General features: G+C 48.7%; 1 protein-coding gene across 16 annotated transcripts in view; it reads right to left on the minus strand.

Annotated features, from left to right (window-relative positions):
- Positions 1-12,077: 12,077 nt before the first annotated feature.
- RUBCN (rubicon autophagy regulator) overlaps positions 12,078-19,105 on the minus strand; it is a 73,086-nt gene continuing 66,058 nt past the window's right edge. For all 16 annotated transcript variants that reach the window (XM_078354854.1, XM_078354849.1, XM_078354850.1 and 13 more), the window contains 6 exons: positions 18,962-19,026; positions 18,246-18,484; positions 17,619-17,680; positions 17,023-17,176; positions 15,304-15,397; positions 12,078-15,141 (listed from right to left, as the gene is read on the minus strand). In XM_078354854.1, the coding sequence (XP_078210980.1) occupies positions 14,963-15,141; positions 15,304-15,397; positions 17,023-17,176; positions 17,619-17,680; positions 18,246-18,484; positions 18,962-19,026 (793 nt within the window). In that variant the 3' untranslated portion in view covers positions 12,078-14,962. The remainder of the gene's footprint in view (positions 15,142-15,303; positions 15,398-17,022; positions 17,177-17,618; positions 17,681-18,245; positions 18,485-18,961; positions 19,027-19,105) is intronic.

Raw genomic sequence — 19,105 nt, forward strand, 5'->3', positions numbered from 1 at the left:
AATGAACCCAATTAGATTATTGCCATCATTCGAGTGATGGATGATGTTGATCTGTAATAGGGTAATGACCATACATTTTTGGGGGGAAAATGTTTAAATTTAGGGGATAATTAGAAATCTGCACTTACAGCACTTGGTGATACTTTTCTTATGAGCAAAAAAAAAAAAAAAAAACAGCCAGGGGGGAGAGAGAGAAGGTGGATACAGTCACCGACATATGAGGCAGTGGAAGAGGAAGAGGCATGGACAGGAAGAGAATTATTTGGGACACATTGGGTTCGAGATGCCTGTGTGAGACAGTTTCATGAATATGTCCAGTAAGTCTGACAGGAGCATCGGAAATGAAGTACAGCATTTGGCAGTGATCACTATGGAGCTGGTAAGCGGAGCCTTAAGAGGAGCTAACATCCCTGGGGAGAGTATGTAGACTGAGAGGAGGAAATGGCCCAGGACACACAGACACAAGGAATGCCAACATTTAAGGGCTGGACAGAGGAGGAGGGGAAGCTCAGAGGGAGGGGCGAAACCAGAAAAGTACAGTGTCCCGGAATCAAGGAAAAGAGTGTCTCAAGAAGAGGAGAGTCAGCTGCTCCAAACTCTGCTAAGAAGTGAAGGAAGTTGCATATGGAGCAGAGCCTGCTGGGGTTACCAGTCCTCATGCTACCAGGATCCCCTTTGGCAGAAGCAGTTCCAGTGAAGTGGGAGTGGGAAGGTAGGGGCAGAGGCCAAGTGAGCATGAGGAGTGTTTAGGAGCTGACAGAAAATGTATCTGCTTTTGTGAGAAGTTTAGCCATGAAGAGGAACAGACATGGGGCCGTAGGTGCAGGAGGAGATGAAATTAAGGGAACGTATGGAGTTTTAAAATGGAAAAACTTGATCCTGTTTTAAATGCTCTGTTTTATGTCCCTGCTCCCTTTCCCTTGAGGGCGAGGTTAAATATGCAGAATGGAGACATAATTGATAGAGCCAAGACCCCCACCCAGGAGTGGTTTCAACCAGCATCACTCTAATTCAATCACAGGAAAAAAAGGATACATGTGGGTCCATGTACCGCTGAGGTTTGGTGGCAGGACTTTGAAGGTGGTCCCATCCGGTAGCTTCTACTTCTCCTGTGAAACATGGGAGGCCCTCTGTGCTGGTTGTGATGTGCAGTGACAGTCAGGGATGTGGAGAGAAGGGGACAGGTCTGAAACCGTTAAGAATGGGAAAGAGGTCGAGCGGGGTGGCTCGCATCTGTAATCCCAGCGCTTTGGGAGGCCGAGGCAGGTAGATCACCTGAGGTCAGGAGTTCAAGACCAGCCTGGCCAACATGGTGAAATCCCATCTCTAGAAAAATACAAAAATTAGCCAGGCATGATGGCGGGTGTCTGTAATCCCAGCTATTCTGGAGGCTGAGGGAGGAAAATCGCTTGAACTCGGGAGGCAGAGGCTGCAGTGAGGTGAGATTGCGCCACTGCACTCTGCACTCCAACCTGAGCAACAGAGTGACACTCCGTCTTGCCTCACCAAGGCCTGAGACCTGCTGGGGTTAGATGTAGGACTTGAGCCTGACCTAATCTTGGTGCGTTTTTCTCCAGCAGGTCAGCGGTGTGAGAGTTTGTGGGTTTCTAGAAGGTCTGACAGGGAGACAGTGCAGGAAGGGGCTGAGAATAGCAAGCGAGAAGTTATTGGTAGGATGGACAATGCAGGAGCTGGATGGATTGGAGGGGCTGAGTGATCACCACTGAGAGATATTTGGGGTACCCAGCCCCAACCCCAGCCCCGCCATCCCAGGAGGTGGGAGCAGCAGGTGGGCCTGAGGGGAGCCTGGGCGCCCAGGCGGTGGAATGTGAGCGTGAAGGCTCTCCGCGCCCCGCCCTGGGTCCCCACCGGTGCCTCTGCCACCCACCAGCTGGCCTTGGCATCCCAAACCAGGCCTAATAGAGGAAGGGCTGCAGAGTTGGGATCCCACTGACACAGGATGGGGTGGAGCTCTAAGGCACTGGTAAATGTGCACTGAAATATAGTCATGCAGCTCTTGAGTTTAATTAGATTTTGGCTTTTGATGCCATTGCTTTTGGTGTTTTAGTCATGAAGTCTTTGCCCATGCCTACGTCCTGAATGGTATTGCCTAGCTTTTCTTCTAGGATTTTTGTGGTTTTAGGTCTTACGTTTAAATCTTTAATCCATCTTGAGTTAATTTTTGTATAAGGTGTAAGAAAGGGATCTAGTTTCAGTTTTCTGCATATGACTAGCCAGAGTGAACAGGCAACCTACAGAATGATAGAAAACTTGCAGTCTATCCATCTGACAAAGGTCTAATATCCAGAATCTACAAGGAACTTAAACAAATTTACAAGAAAAAAACAAACGATCCCATCAGAAAGTGGGCAAAGGATATGAACAGACACCTTTCAAAAGAAGACATTTATGCAGCCAACAAACATATGAAGAAAAGCTCATCATCACTGGTCATTAGAGAAATGCAAATCACAACTCCCGTGAGATACCATCTCGCGCCAGTTAGAATGGCAATGATTAAAGTCGGGAAACAACAGATGCTGGAGAGGATGTGGAGAAATAGAAACGCTTTTACACTGCTGGTGGGAGTGTAAATTAGTTCACCCATTGTGGAAGACGGTGTGGAGACTCCTCAAGGACCTACAACTAGAAACACCATTTGACCCAGCAATCCCATTACTGGGTATATACTCGATGAATTATAAATCACTCTACTGAAAGGACACATGCACACATATGCTTATTACAGCACTATTCACGATAGCAAAGACTTGGAACCAACCCAAATGCCCATCAATGTTAGACCGGATAAAGAAAATGTGGCACATATACACATGGAATACTATGCAGCCATAAAAAAGAATGAGTTCATGTCCTTTGCAGGGACATGGATGCAGCTGGAAACCATCATTCTTGGCAAACTAACACAGGAACAGAAAACCAAACACTGCATGTTCTCACTCATAAGTGGGAGTTGAAGAATGAAAACACATGGGCACAGGGAGGGGAACATCACATACAGGGGCCTGTTGAGGGTGGAAGGCAAGGGGAGGGATAGCATTGGGAGAAATACCTAATGTAGATGACGGGTTGATGGGTGCTGCAATGGTGCACATTCTGCACATGTATCCCAGAACTTAAAGTATAATTGAGAGAGAGAGAGAGAGAGAGAGAGAGAGAGAGAGGAGACAGAGAGAGAGAGAGAGAGAGAGAAAGAAAGAAAGATGGAAGGAAGGAAAAGAAATAAGGAACGAACGAAGGAAAGAAAGAGAAGAAGAAAGAGAAAAAGAAAGAAGGAAGAAAAGAAAGAGAGAAGAAAGAGACAGAAAGAAAAAAAAGAAAGAAAGAAAGAAGAAAGAGAGAGAGAGAAAGAAAAAAAAAGTGCCAGCCAGACACGGTGGCTCACGCCTGTAATCACAGCACTTTGGGAGGCTGAGGTGGGTGGATCATGAGGTCAGAAGTTCAAGACCAGCCTGGCCAAGATGGTGAAACCCCACCTCTACTAAAAATACAAAAATTAGCCAGGCGTGGTGACGCGCACCTGTAGTCCCAGCTACTCGGGAGGCTAAGGCAGAGAATAGCTTGAACCCGGGAGGTGGAGGTTGCAATGAGCCAAGATTGTGCCACTGCAGTCTCCAGCCTGGGTGACAGAGTGAGACTGCATCTCAAAAAGAAAAAAGAAAAGAAATTGAGAGAATGTCGATATAAACTGCTCCTTGAGCCATTTGGAAAGTTGTGTCTGCTGCAGGTTGCTTGGTGAGTATGTAAGGAGCACAAGGTTCATTTATTCACTTTGAGAAGCATTTCTCTAAGAAGGTGTCTGAAAGACTTTCTCCTGCGACAGGGATAGCCCGCAACAAGGAAGTCACTTTCCTTGGGCACACATAGACAGGGCCCTTCAGACAACAGGGAGATACAGAATGCAGGCCTTGGCTTTCTGTGATGGTCCCAATGTAGCACTGGGTAAGTCTGTCCAGTTTTGGGGTTTATTCACAGGAAACCCACATGCCAGCAAATCTATGTCACATTCTCCAGTATCAGCTTTATAAGGAACGAAGTCAATTTACTGTTCTTAAAAAAAGAAAGAAATGTAGCCGTAACTGTAGCTTAGCTGTCATTCAAGTGCAAGCAAATGGTGAATGTGACTCACGCGGCTGATACGCACTGATACACAATCCTCAAGAGCATCCCGGCCGGACACAGCGTCGTGCAGGGCAAATGCTCCACAACCCAATAAACTTGTTTCTGCTGTTCTTGCTGTTTGGAAATTCCCTTTCCTATTTCCCCCCTCTCTCTTTCCTGTTCTGTTTTCTTTTCTTTTTTTTTTTTGAGACTGAGTCTTGTTCTGTCACCCAGGCTAGAGTGCAGTGGTGCGATCTCGGCTTATTGCAACCTTTGCCTCCCAGGTTCAAGTGATTCTCCTGCCTCAGCCTCCTGAGTAGCTGGGATCACAGGCATGTGCCACTACACCAGGCTAATTTTGTATTTTTAGTAGAGACCGGGTTTCACCACGTTGGTCAGGCTGGTCTTGAACTCCTGCCCTCGTGATCCACCCACCTCTGCTTCCCAAAGTGCTGGGATTACAGGCGTGAGTGACCATGCCTGGCCTTCTTTCCCATTATTATTCCCTTTTCGCGCCCCCGTTTCTGTTTCCCTCAGCTCCACCTAATGCCCCATGGGTGTCGCCCCAGCCCTTTCCTCCACCCGCTGCAGCCTTACTGTCCCCAACGTCCTACACTCGGGAATCACCAAATCTGCCTCTTTACCTCCAAGCTCTTTCCCGCTGTCAGGCCTTTGCAGAGCCCCTGTTTCCTCTCTTGGTTTATTTTCATCCAGCTTACCTCTAATCCTGTAAGATTTAGCTCAAATCTCTTTAGAGAAGTATTTTCTGAATCCAAGGAGGACCTAAAAGCCATTCTGCCCATCTCACACTCACCCCTCCCAGATTATATTAATATCATAAGTCATTTTAAATCTTTTTGGCACAAGACAGGGTACGAGTAAACAAGAAGTACTCAATAATTGCATGTTATTTGCGTACACACACCACCTGATTTCTTTAACGACACATTGCAAGAAATAAAAAGACGGACAGAGACATATTAACCAGTTAGTGTATGGAACGTTATGTTTTTATAAGACTGTAAAAAGGTAATGGAGGAAGGGGACTAAACATCAGCTGCTGTTAATGGATTATTGTTAACTTTTCCGGCATGCTAATGGTATTATGGTTTTTTAGAGTCCTGATCTTTTAGAGATATATAAATGAGTATCCCCAAAATATGTTACAGATGCTTTACACCTGAAATGTGTACAGATGAAAGAATAAGATGTTTGAGATTTGCTTCAAAACAATCTTGGTGGGGTAGCGGGTGAGGGTATAAATGAGACAAAATTGGCTGCGAGTTTGTAGCTGCAGAAGCTGGATGAGGAGCCCCAGAGGGGTCGGTATACTACTCTCAAGATCTTCGTGTATGTTTGCGATTTTCTTTTTTTTTTTTTTTTTAAGACAGAGTTTCGCTCTTGTTACCCAGGCTGGAGTGCAATGGCGCGATCTCGGCTCACCCCAACTTCCGCCTCCTGGGTTCAGGCAATTCTCCTGCCTCAGCCTCCTGAGTAGCTGGGATTACAGGCACGTGCCACCACGCCCAGCTAATATTTTGTATTTTGAGTAGAGACGGGGTTTCACCATGTTGACCAGGATGGTCTTGATCTCTTGATCTCGTGATCCACCCACCTCGGCCTCCCAAAGTGCTGAGATTATAGGCGTGAGCCACCGCACCCGGCGCGATTTTCTATAATTAAAAAACGATTTCCATCCGTTCGTCCCTGTGAACGCTGCAGGCCCGGGTTGCAGTGGCTGATCTGACATTTGAGGTTCCTTGTGGTCCAACTTCCCCTCTAACCAGCACACTGTTCCCTGAACACCGTCAAAGGTCTCCTCTCCCCTGTGCTTCCCAGCTGTCTCAACACCGTCCCAGTTTCAGCTGTTTTCTTTCCTGCTGCTCTCCTGATTCCCTTCGTCCTGGGAGGTCTTTCCCGCTTCTTTCAGCTGATCCAAATCCCACCCAGCCTCTGGGAATCCACGCTGGAACTGAAGGCCCTTGTGGCCTCTGCTGATCACTCAGGCCACGTTCTCCCCATCCTCTGACTTCCAGAATTCTGTCTTTATCATTCATTCTGGCGTAACACAGCAGTTACGAGCAGGGTTTGGGTGCCAGGCTGCCTGTATCTGGATCCATGCTCCATTACCACTGGCTGTGTCACTGTGGGCAAGTTACTTAAGCTCTCTGTGCCTGGTTGTTTCTACAGAATGGAAATGATAATGGTACCTCCTTCATAAAGTAGTTGGAGGATTAAACGAACCATACATATAAAGAGTTTAGAATAGTAAACAACACTCCACATCTAATACTTTCATTTTTGAAGTCCTATAACTAAACCGTAAATTCCTAAAAGGCAGGAACTGCAACCAAGCATGGAGTTAAACACATGCTAGATGAAAGGAATCACACACCCACGACCTGAACCGGACGAGGGGAAAGGAATCACACACCCACGACCTGAACCGGACGAGGGGAAAGGAATCACACACCCACGACCTGAACCGGACGAGATGAAAGGAATCACACACCCACGACCTGAACCGGACGAGAGGAAAGGAATCACACACCCACGACCTGAACCGGACGAGGGGAAAGGAATCACACACCCACGACCTGAACCGGACGAGATGAAAGGAATCACACACCCACGACCTGAACCGGACGAGAGGAAAGGAATCACACACCCACGACCTGAACCGGACGAGGGGAAAGGAATCACACACCCACGACCTGAACCGGACGAGGGGAAAGGAATCACACACCCACGACCTGAACCGGACGAGGGGAAAGGAATCACACACCCACGACCTGAACCGGACGAGGGGAAAGGAATCACACACCCACGACCTGAACCGGACGAGGGGAAAGGAATCACACACCCACGACCTGAACCGGACGAGGGGAAAGGAATCACACACCCACGACCTGAACCGGACGAGGGGAAAGGAATCACACACCCACGACCTGAACCGGACGAGATGAAAGGAATCACACACCCACGACCTGAACCGGACGAGAGGAAAGGAATCACACACCCACGACCTGAACCGGACGAGGGGAAAGGAATCACACACCCACGACCTGAACCGGACGAGGAAAATCAGTGTTTGACTGTGTAACTGGGGGACTGTCCCAGTCACTATCGCCTATTTTGTTCTTTCACCAGAGTACTTTGTCTGCCAGCAACAAAAATTGACTACAGTTAATTTAAGCAGAAAAAGGACTATACCGGCCGAGTGTGGTGGCTCACACCTGTAAGTAATCCCAGCACTTTGGGAAGGTGAGGTGGGCAGATTGCTTGAGACCAGGAGTTTGAGGCCAGCCTGGGCAACATAGTGAAACCCTGTCTCCGTATTAAAAGATACAGAGAGTAGCCAGCGTGGTGGTGCGTGCCAGTAGTCCCAGCTCTTGGTGAGCTGAGGTGGGAGGATTACTTGAGCCTGGGAGGTGAGCCTGACATCTCAGGCACTGCACTCCAGCCTGGGTGGCACAGTGAGACCGTGTCTCTCAAAACAACAACAATGAAACCTAAAAAGTAGTGAAGGGAAAGCCCTACAGCTATAGAGGGAGACTGAAGAACTGGGCTCGGAACAGGACAGGAACCCGGCAGCCACAGGGTGCGGGCGGAAGGAGTGACAGTCTCACCGCCATGCTGGAACGAGCAAGTGCAAGCCCATCTTTTCTGCTCATTGTCTCATTTCCTCAAGGTCCAAATTCTAGGCAGTGAATTTAGGCAATTTGGTTTGATCCATATGCCCAACCCTTGGTGACCAGTTTTTAAAAAACAATTTTTGGCCAGACGCGGTGGCTTGTGCCTATAATCCCAGCATTTTGAGAGGCGGAGGCAGGCAGATCACCTGATGTCAGGAGTTCAAGACAAGTCTGGCCAAGATAGTAGAACCCCATCTCTACTAAAAATACAAAAATTAGCCGGGTGTGGTGATGCCCATGGTCCCAGCGACTCAGGAGGCTGAGGCAGGAGAACTGCTTGAACCTGGGAGCCTGAGGCTGCAGTGAACCAAGATCACTCCACTGCACTCCAGCCTGGGTGACAGAGCGAAACACCTTCTCGGGGAAAAAGAATGTTCTGATGAAGTATTTGTGGGAAAAAATGTTACCTAGGGAGTCAAGAGAGGGCTTACTCTGTTCTCAGAGACTCACGAGCTGATGGTCACATTGGGAAAGAACGCAGGCTGGGTAATATTTGTTTGGCCAGTCGCCACCGCCCTTCAGTTGTAAGACTTTACTTGTACTTGGGCCTGAAGAAGGGTATGGCAGGGGCCAGGACCTGCTACTGAAGGACTGATTCTGCTTACAGGCGCTCATGACCGAAGGAAGCTCCATGCCAATTACTGCTGTCTTCAGTGTTTGGAATAGCTGGAGTCTGGGAACTTTCTAAAAAAGTGTTCAGGTGGCCACTGCCTGAATCTTCCACTCTAAAACCTTCCTTCAAGGCTTGTCCCGAGTCCTATGTGCCCTCTGCCTCCTACCCTCACTCCTGCCCCAGGCTTCCCAGAGACCCTAATTAGTGTGAGCCTACCTTGGAAGCCAGGCTTCCTCCAGGACTAAAGTCATGCTGAGAACCGTACAAACAATCGAGGACGGAAACCGAGGTATCTAAGCCTGGATTTCCAGGGTTACAGAAGTTGTTAGGTGCCTTGTGTTTGCCCTCAGGGCAGCGGGGCTGACAGAGGCACCCATCTGCAGCAGAACTGAGGTGAGGCTCAGGAGATCAGAAAGGGGGGAGCAATGGCTATTTTCTGGGTCAACACGGTCGGCTTATTCTGTGCAGAAGGATGTCTTGGGGATAACTTTAAAGCATGCTTTGTCTTGACTACCTTCAATACGGATAGGATATATTTTTGTACATTCTCCTGTATTTCAATGAAAAGAATTTTTTTCTTAAAACAATACCGCTAAATTTATGGAAAATGACTCATTTACACCTAATTTAGTAAGCAGATAATGGGAAAAATCACTCCACAATCCCACCATTATAACAGAACCACACATTTTTTGAGTGTTTTATGTATTTTTGCCACATTTTTGCATAACTGTAATTATGAGGTACGTATGCTTTTTATATATGTAAAGTTCTTAATCTGGAGTAAGTTCAGATCTGCAGTGAAGTTACCGATAGTACAAGATTTCTCCAACGCCCTCACTGACTCCCGTTCTCCATAATGCTACCACCTTTCATGGCTCCAGTACCAGACATTTTCCAAAAATGAGAAATCAACATTGGTACAGGACTTTTCATTAAAACTCCAGCTGTATTCGGAGTTTGCCGGTTTTTCCACTAACGTCCTTTCTCCGTTTCGGGATCAGGATAGCACACAGCATCCAATCACCCTAACTCCTTGGTCTCGTCTCGCCTGTGACTGTGTCTGTCTTTCCTTGTTTTCCTGACCTTGGCAATTTTGAGTATGGTCAACTGTTTTGCAGGAAGTCCCTCGAATTTTGCTCGTGTGTTTATGTTGTTTGTCCTGTGTTTCTCGTGATTAGACTGAGGTGTTATGGGTTTCTGGAAACAATGTCACAGAGATGATGCGCCCCTTTCATTTTACCAGTAGGTCCGTGACATGTTTGGTGCTGCTAACCGCGGTTACTTGGTTGAGTTCGTGTTAGCTAGCTCTCTCTACTGTAAAGTTGCTATTTTTCTCTTTCCATACCCTTTTATTACGAAAGGTGAATCGCTAATTCCAGTTCATCCTCAATGGGTGAAGGAATTAAACTCCACCTCCTGGAAGGGAGAATTCATGTATTTTGTTTAGAATTCTTCTGTATTTATTCATTTATGTAAGGATGGACTCATATATATAGTTGACATATACTTTTTCTCACATAACATTGTTTCAAGACTTTTTCCTCATTTTACTGTAATTTTTATAAGTGTAATTTTGATGATTGCATCTTTTTTGTATTTTCCATTAACCTGTTACTCTCATACCTGACGCTGCAGTACACGTCTTTAAACAATATTCTGATTCTTTGTGTTCTCAGCTCTGGCATGGTGTCTGGAACACAGGAGCGTCTGCAGACGTTTGGGATAGACAGACGGATGAATTAATGAATAAAGGGTCCTTTTTTTCCTCTTCGACAGTCTTTTTGATCTTGGACTATGAAAACCTAAAATCTAAGTTAAATGTTGGGAACAGAAGTTTGGGAACTAACTGGAAATCGAGCCTCGGCTTTCTGTGAACTATACCTAGTTTGTAACAATGAGCAAAGGGCCTTAGAACAAACTGAAGGTTTTGTTCTGAGCTATTTTCCTGTCTCTAGTTGGAAAACGCGTGAACATTTTATCACCTTCGCAGTCTTTCACGTGGCTTTTTCATTCTCCTCAGTTTAAACTGTAAATATGAGATTTTTAAATAGGTAGGGTGTGTTTACAGCATATAAATATCACCTTATCTACTGGTTCGTCCCTGGCAAGGAGAGAGCTGGTAGTTTAATAATAAAGTGAGTCACCTCTGATGACTGCTGGACAAACACAAGAGCAGCAGTTGCAAAGCAGCTGAGGGCGGAGCAGGTGGGAGACTGAGGAGGGTACGCTCAGCACTGCAGAGGTCTGCTGAGCACTAAGAGGGGAGGCAGTCAGAGGCAGGTCACAACAATCTCGCCCCTCAGCCCACAGCGGCCTTTTTTTTTTTTTTTTTAGACAGGGTCTTGCTCTGTCGCCCAGGTGGGACTGCAGTGGAGCAACCTGGGCTCACTGCAATCCCTGCCTTCTAGGTTCGAGCGAGTCTCACGATTCAGCCTCCCAAGTAGCTGGGATTACAAGCACACACCACCATGCTTGGCTAATTTTTGTAGAGATAGGGTTTTGCCGTGTTGGCCAGGCTGGCCTCAAACTGCTGATCTCAGGTGATCCACTCGCCTCAGCCTCCCAAAGTGCAGGGGTGACAGATGTGTCACTGTGCCCAGCCCTCATCCTACAACGTGCTCTGTTCCACTGAGGAGCAGGGAAGAAAAACAAAGGTTTCATCAAGAACAGCTGAATTTGTGTGCTAGTGGCAGGAAAGGAGTGAGAGATTTATTTTTAAGGAAAACAATAGAACTTGATGACAGGGAGCAGGATGGAGAGAAGGCTTGACCAGCTGCGTGTGCCACTTAGAGAGGAAGTTGAAGACAATTAAACCTGGGTGACTAATGGCTAGGTTCTGGGAGACACAGTATTTATGCTGATTTTAGACATATTGGTTGGAGATGACAAGGGGACATTTAAGGGAAAATGTTCAGAGAGTTGGAGGGTAGAGTGGAGCTCCAGAGGGCCAGGAGCATATAAGACAAAGAGAGCAAGACACTCACAGAAGTGGGAACAGAAGCATCTAAGACAAGTCAGATACTGCGGAGAGGAAGACACCGCTTCTTTTTTTTGAGATGGAGTCTCGCTCTGTTGCCAGGCTGGAGTGCAGTGGGGCGATCTTGGCTCACCGCAACCTCTGCCTCCCACGTTCAAGCATTCTCCTGCCTCAGCCTCTCGAGTAGCTGGGATTACAGGTGTATGCCACTGCCCCCGGCTAATTCTGTATTTTTAGTAGAGATGGGGTTTCACCATGTTGGTCAGGCTGGACTCAAACTCCTGATCTCGTGATGTACCCACCTCGGCCTCCCAAAGTGCTGGCATTACAGGTGTGAGCCACCATGCCTGGATGACACCTCATTTTAAATGACAATTACACCAAGGGTATGGGCAGGGGCACATGCCCCAAACACTAGAAAGGACTGTGTGTCACAAAGTTGAATTGTGTCACTGGACAGATGAAGGAGCAGAAATCCAGAGAAGTGAAGTAGTTCACTAGAGGTCTCAGGGTGCGTTAGTGACAAAGCCACTCCACCCTACTCTTCTTGACCTGTATGGTCCAGTTTGCTTACATGATGACATGTAAACAATGTTTAGATACACCTACTTTACAGTGGACACAATACCATTTCTTGACAGTCAAGGCAGGCTAACAAGAAACAGAATTTCATTTCCTTAGTTTATTAAAGATAACAATGAACCGTCAGGCTGTGTGAAAACTACGGCACGTGGAAGCCCCGCTCAGAGCACGGGCTGCACACACAGAACAGCTCTACGGAGACTCGCTCCTTTACGTTAATTCAACAAAGCTCCAAATCCTTGGCAGAGAATGTCAAAAACAGCCTCATTTAAGTGGAAAATATTTGTCTTCCACTCTTCTGCTATGTCTTGAATCTTGTCTCCACCTGGTAATCTTTTCCTTTACTTACAAAAAGAACACTACCCTCCCACTTCGTTTAGGAGGGATTCTCTTCAGTGCATTCGAAGCTTCTCCCCGCAACAGCAGGGGATTTTCAGATACTGTAAGTCGCAAAGTGCTTCCAAAACATCCCATCCTCTACCCGCTTCCCCACTCTCGAATAATGAACAGGCATTTGGACGGTGATGACAGCAGTGTCAGGCACAAACACAGACGCAGTCTAGAGGGACGGAGAAAACAAGTCAGGAGCATCTAAGGCCCAACACCGAGCTCAGCTTCAGAAACTCGGCATTTTCATCCTTGATCCTGAGCTGATGTGACCTGGCAGGACAAGACAGTCCATTTCTCCTCCAGCACAATGACCTGGAGAAAGGAACTGGATGTATAGTTTACACCAAAGGTGGAAGGAGAGCTCACATCTTTATAAACCCCAGCGTCTGAACCTGGGGCCTAATCCCTAGTGAAACTTGAGTTCTGTGGGGTCATTCTTAAAGCTCCCTGAAGGACATGGGCACTTCTAGTCAGCCCTTCAAAACTGCTGGGACTTGGCTTTTAGAGCCGCACTATGAACTGAAGGGAGAAGAGCCTCAAGGTGTTCCAGCCCAATGAGGCTTTCAGATCCCAAACCTACGGCAGAGGTACCAAGAGCACAGGCCGGTTCCCACGTTCCTCCTGCGCTGGGGGAGCCTCAGTCGTGGCCGTTACCTTAGTCCTCTGCTGCTTCCCTGGGAGATTCCTTATTACCTCCAGCTCAGGCTCTCATCAGCTTCCACCAACCACATGCAACTTTCTGTTCAGCTTCCAGGGGCAGCGCATACACCAATTTTTTCCTGCCAGCAAGCAACTATGAGAAGACAGGTATGTGGGAAGAAGTCAACCCCAAAACAAAAATGCTGCCGGCTTTAGTTCACAGAGCTGCCAGCCCTTGGAGAAGCAACTCTGACCAGTGTCTTCACAAAGGTTAGAAGCTCTATCAACTTGAAGAACACCACAAACACATACACGGTCCCACCTAGACTTCAACCATCAAAACACACACTACAAGTGGGAGGGGGTACACTAAAATTAGAAATATGAAATGGACGACTGAACATGTAAGTATCACCAGGCTAGACAGAGAGTTAAGTGCATAGGCCAGGCGCAGTGGCTCACGCCTGTAATCCCAGCATGATGGGAGGCTGACATGGGAGGATCACCTGAAGTCAGGAATGCAAGACCAGCCTGACCAACATGGAGAAACTCTGTCTCTACTAAAAATACAAACATTAGCTGGGCGTGGTGGTGCACGCCCGTAATCCCAGCTGCTCGGGAGGCTGAGGCAGGAGAATCGCTTGAACTCGGGAGGCGGAGGTTGCGGTGAACCTCCTGAGATTGCGCCACTGCACTGCAGCCTGGGCAACAAGAGCAAAACTCAATCTCAAAAAAAAAAGAGTTAAGTGCATAATTGGCATAAAGGCTCTTGTTTATCCCAAGAACACAAGAACATTCACACTGACATCCGCAAATGGTCACGTTCTGCAACACCACTAACAGCAGGAAGCTTTTCTCCAACTTTGACAAAAGAAGCTAACGCAAGAGAGACTCGGCCGCCAGGGAAGGGCCCACCTCTGCTGCAGGAAGGGAAGGGAGAATGCAGTCGGGTTGTACTTTTACCCAGAACCACAACGACCATCTAACAAAGGACACAGTAGTCAGGGACACGTGAATGAGATAGCGGGTGGGGTTTCTGTCCTCACCTTAGGATGGCATCGGGGACCTGCCTGAGCTCAAAGATCATACCTGCACCAAAGAGCCAGTGACTAAGAGAGACCTGAACACTAAGAGGGGCCAACAGCTCCTCTAACTGAGTCGGCGCTCCTCAAGCCAGGGCTGTGGCCTCGCGTGTGCTTGTGGCACACAAGGAAAAGTGGCCTGGCCGAAGCAGCAGTTCTGCTCTTTGCTTCAGGCTCACCAGGGCAGATGAAAGTCAGTCTGTGTCTGTCACATCATCTAGGCCTCAACGGTTTCAAACAGGAAATCCCAACATAGGAACGCTCACGGCTGCCTCTCTGAGGAGTCTAAGATAGTTAGGACTCTGTTCTATGGCCCCCAAAATACCCAAATACACAGACAAAATGCCCACGACGTAGTCCCACTCTCCGCTGCTTCTCCTCAGGGCACAGTCTGACTCTAGTCCAGGGCAGGGAGAGAGAAAACTCTCCCATTTCAGCAGCAGAGGAGAGGTGGTTGAGAAAGGGCTGGCTCAGAAGCTCCAGGACTCAAAGGAAAATTGGAACTGATACTTGACATGCAGGGGAAACCTGGTCTGGTCCTAGTGGACGAGGTCACAGACGCTGGAAGAACTGGCTCTTGCTTTCTGCTCCAGACAGAGGCACTAGAAGCTTCACTTAAGGACCCACATATCAGTCCTCATGAAAACACCTGGTGCTTACAAATTACCTGTCACCACAGACTGGACCCCATCAGCCTACCAAAGGCTGACCACACATGGACGTCACACAAGTCATTAAAAAAAAGATGATGATAATTAAAAAAAAAAAAAAGGCCCAAGTGGGGCAAGTCCTTCAAAGTGTGGCTCAGTTCTGCAAAATGTCTGACCCTGGCCCCAGATGGAGGATTGATGTGCTTCCTTCAGGTGGTCTCCAGGACGGTGGCTTCCACGGCCAGTGCTTCTGCAGGCTCCTCCTCATAGTCCGACACGTAGGACTCCAGGCTCTGCTTGGCCAGCAACTCCCGCCGGGCCTGCAGCCGCTCACACCGCGGACAGCGTCCAGACCTGAAGCAGGCTTTATGGTAACACGCTTTACACTCTGTGCAGATTAGGAAGGTGAGAGAGAGAAGAAAACAATTCGTATTATCTCCAGCTAGAAGTCAGCTGCTGACACAGCCCCTCTCACCACCAAGGCTTGATGCTCCCCTGGGAGGTGCCGAGTCACACCGACCTCTTGCCCCGCGCCTAGCGCTGGCCTCACCTTCACATGTCCGGCACTTATGCAGCTCAAAGGGAAAGATGATGTCATCCTCATTCTGACAGAACTCACAGATGAAGCCCTTGCCTTGGCAGAGCTGGGGAGGAAAAAGACAGATGGCAAAATGAGGAGCAGCACATGAGGAACTGGCACGGGAGGGTGAACACCGAGGCAGGGGCCAAATAGAAACACTGAGTGGCCGACAAGCTTCCACTGCCCGCAGGGAGGAGGCCTGGGCTGGACCTACAAGCACAAAAGCTAGGACCAGAGCTGGGCAGCGTGAGACAAAGCTGTTTTCTGAGACGCAGTTTCCCTCCTGTGGCCCAGGCTGGAGTGCAATGGTGTGATCTTGGCTCACCACAACCTCTGCCTCCAGGTTCAAGCGATTTCTCCACGTTGGACTTTTTCTCCAGTCCAGGCTGGTCTCAAACTCCCAACCTCAGATGATCCACCCACCTCAGCCTCCCAAAGTGCTGGGATCACAGGCGTGAGCGACCATCCCAGCCTAGACAAAGCTTTAAGGAGGAGATCAAAAAGGCACAGGCCTGAGAAGCCCCCACCAGCGAGGTGGCGCTCCATGAGGAGAGGAAAAGGAGGAGGAATCTAAGTCCGCAGTCCCATCTGGGTAGTGATTTTATTCTGGAATAGGAACCACAGCAAGTTAAGGTAAGATGGAAAACAAGCATGTTCCTCGGAAGTAACACCCAGCCTGGAGTCAGGATACAGAGAAGTATTTCCAGTTCCTTCCAGGCACACAGGGCTCTCTGCCCATGCCCCATTTTAAGCTCTAATTCTGGACTGTCACAGGAACATAAACTGGGCAGTCTAAGACAGGAAGTTCTGAAAGTGAAATTTCTGCATTTTCAACATGTTGAGTATATCACGACAGTAACAACATGCATTTGTGGAATATATAACGTTTACAAAACGCTGTCACACAACCTACTTCATCAACCCTCAAAAATGCTGAGAAGCACGTACAATTTTCCACCTTAGAGCCAGAAAATTGAGGCTTACCTCAACGGGACAAAGCATTTCTTCTGGTCACTATGACTGAAAATAATAAACAGAGGCCGAGGGTAGAATCCCTCTCCAGATTCAATTCCAGAATTCTCCTCTCACATCATGACAATTCTTTTTTTTTTTTTTTTTTTTTTTGTTGAGATTTTTGAGTTTTGTTCTTGCTGCCCAGATGCCCTGGCTGAAGTGCAATGGCATGATCTCGGCTCACTGCAATTTCCACCTCCTGGGTTCAAGTGATTCTCCTGCCTCAGCCTCCCGAGTAGCTGAGATTACAGGTGCCCGCCATCATGCCCAGCTAATTTTTGCATTTTAGTAGAGGTGGGGATTCATCATGTTGGCCAGGCTGGTCTTGAACTCCTGACCTCAGGTGATCCACCCACCTCAGCCTCCCAAAGTGTTGGGATTATAGGCGTGAGCCATGGCGCCCAGCCAACAATTCTATATAAGTGTGCTCAGTCCTGCCCAGAGCTACCAGGGCCAGGGCCAGCACCAACTCCTCCCCTCACTCGAGGTTCTTTAGATTGGGATGACGTGGCTGCTCTCCAGGCTAAGGAACAGCAGCCCTTTCCTGTTCCTGTCCCAGTGCTGGCTGGCCATTTTAACTTCCTGGAGCCAAGTGACAAGAACCCCAGGTCCATCCCACTCCCTGCACCCCTCACAGCAAGGGCTGGGCTGCATGCTAACGTGAGACCTTCTCACCATGCATCTCTCCACGTGGGCAACCCCCGCCCTGGTGAGCTCAGCAAGCCGGGGCCCCAACTCCCCCTTCCTGGTTGCAGTCAGGTCGTTCAGTGAGTACAGGTGGAGATCCTCCGTCAGGTGGCCTGGGACTGTGTCAAAGGAATCCAGAAGCCTACAGGGAACGACAGGAGGCAGGTAGGGGAGGGGTGAACACTGTGTGACACGTCATACTAGAAAAATCCCTAACCAGAAAAGAGAAAGTAATGCGCGTGGGCAACAATCAGCCAGCCCAGGGTTCCAGGCCACCCCAGCCATTCCACACTACCAGGTGTCTGGATGGCAGAAGTGACTTATGGATAGACTCCTGCAGAGTGATCCATGTGGGATCCAGCCTGCAAAGAGTGGTGGCCTGCCCCAAATAGATGGCCACAGATTTCCCCTTCCAGAGAGAAGGACACAGACATAGTTTCTGCTGTGGCTTCTTGTTGACCATTTTACATTTCTGTAAAATCTCTCTACTCTCCTTCTTTACCAACAAGAGCCAAGCGCTGGGACAGGCCCCTTTGGGAGGCAGTAACTCAGCCAGAGGACTCTGGCCTCCAGAGAAGACTCACTCTTTAGCCAGTCGGCATGTCTTGAACATGTTCTTCATGTGATACAGCTGGACCCGCAGCAGCTGAAAAGAAAGAGGTAGGGGTCAGGCATGGGAGGGGGATGAGAGAAGAGGAATCGGGTTTTGGAAAGCCCAGTGCCTTTAAACCCTGGGGGTCTAGACGCTTTGCACGCTGCAGCCAGAGCAAACTGTCCTACACCCCTAACTTGACAACCTGCTTCAAAATGCTCTCTACTCAGGAAAGGCCCCTCTGCCAGGTCTGTCTGCCCATAACACATAAATAGCCTGGAGCAGATGAGCACTCTGAAATTCCAACTTCTCACTTGATAGCCTATTCCTCGTTCATTCAGGAATGTTTTCCAGGAAGGAAGAGATTCTGCTTTTGCCACTGAGTGCTATTCAGCGCTTCCTAACTGCCACTGCCAGGTTTGAGGCTCCAGCCTGACAGACAACTGGGAAACGGGAAGTGATGAAGAACATACACAGGGAGGGCATGAACGGTGAGACGGCTGCAGCTTCGACACTGTGATAACAAGAAGCCTGACATCTTGGGAAGCCCTATAAAACCAGGGGAGGGCGGGGGCGGAGCAGGGTGTGAGCTTGAACGCCACCTTTGCCAAGCTCTTACTCGCACTTGGTTGAGCAGCTTGACCTTCCTGTAGAGGGCGCTGTTTATGTCCTGCACATTGAAGAGAGGATCACTCCAGATCTTGATGAGCAGGTCCTTGGAGAAATTGCTGACATAATATTTGCTGAAGTCCCACTTGCGCAGGATCCGGCTGGGGATGGCCATCTGGGCGTTCTCATGGCAGCACTGGCAGAAGTACTTGCCCAAGTACTCACAGTACCGCAGTCGCTTGATATAATCTGGAAAAACAGGAAAACTGAAAGGCCAGATGTGACTTTCCCGTCTACAAGCTGGTAAGGCGGCTCTGCTGTTCCCTTGGAAGGGCAGAGAGGGATGGCCAGCGGCCCCCAGCAATCTCTGTTTGAGTTCCCCAAAGCTAGCGGAAATCCACATAGTGGAGCCTGGAGTTATGATCCACCTTGGCGGCCCTGGGGAAATAAAACAAGCCGGAGTTGGTAAGATCCAGCCTTACCAGCTAGCTGGAACTATCCGACTTTCCACAGGAGACAATCCGTCACGCGCTCCTGGAAATAACTTCCCTCCGACTGCCAGCACTCTTGCCTAGCACGAACCTTTCCGGTCCACGACCTTTCTTTCCCTTTCCTCACTTCTGCCACGCCACCTCCTATTACCACCTTTGACAGGCCAGCTCTCCCTACGGTGGGAGAGAATCCAAAGCCTCTGGAGGCGGCATGGTGGGACAGGAAGACACTCACCAGGGTCAGTCCGGATGCCACAGCCTGCACAGCGGTAATTCTGCTTGGCCACAGCAATCTTCCTCCTGAGGAAGGGTAAGGAGAGGGCACTGGCAGACAGCAGCTACGTGAGGCCTTTGAGGCGTGAAGGATTGAGCACATGAA

The sequence above is a fragment of the Callithrix jacchus genome, chromosome 17, assembly GCF_049354715.1.
Source record: "Callithrix jacchus isolate 240 chromosome 17, calJac240_pri, whole genome shotgun sequence".
NCBI lineage: Eukaryota > Metazoa > Chordata > Mammalia > Primates > Cebidae > Callithrix > Callithrix jacchus.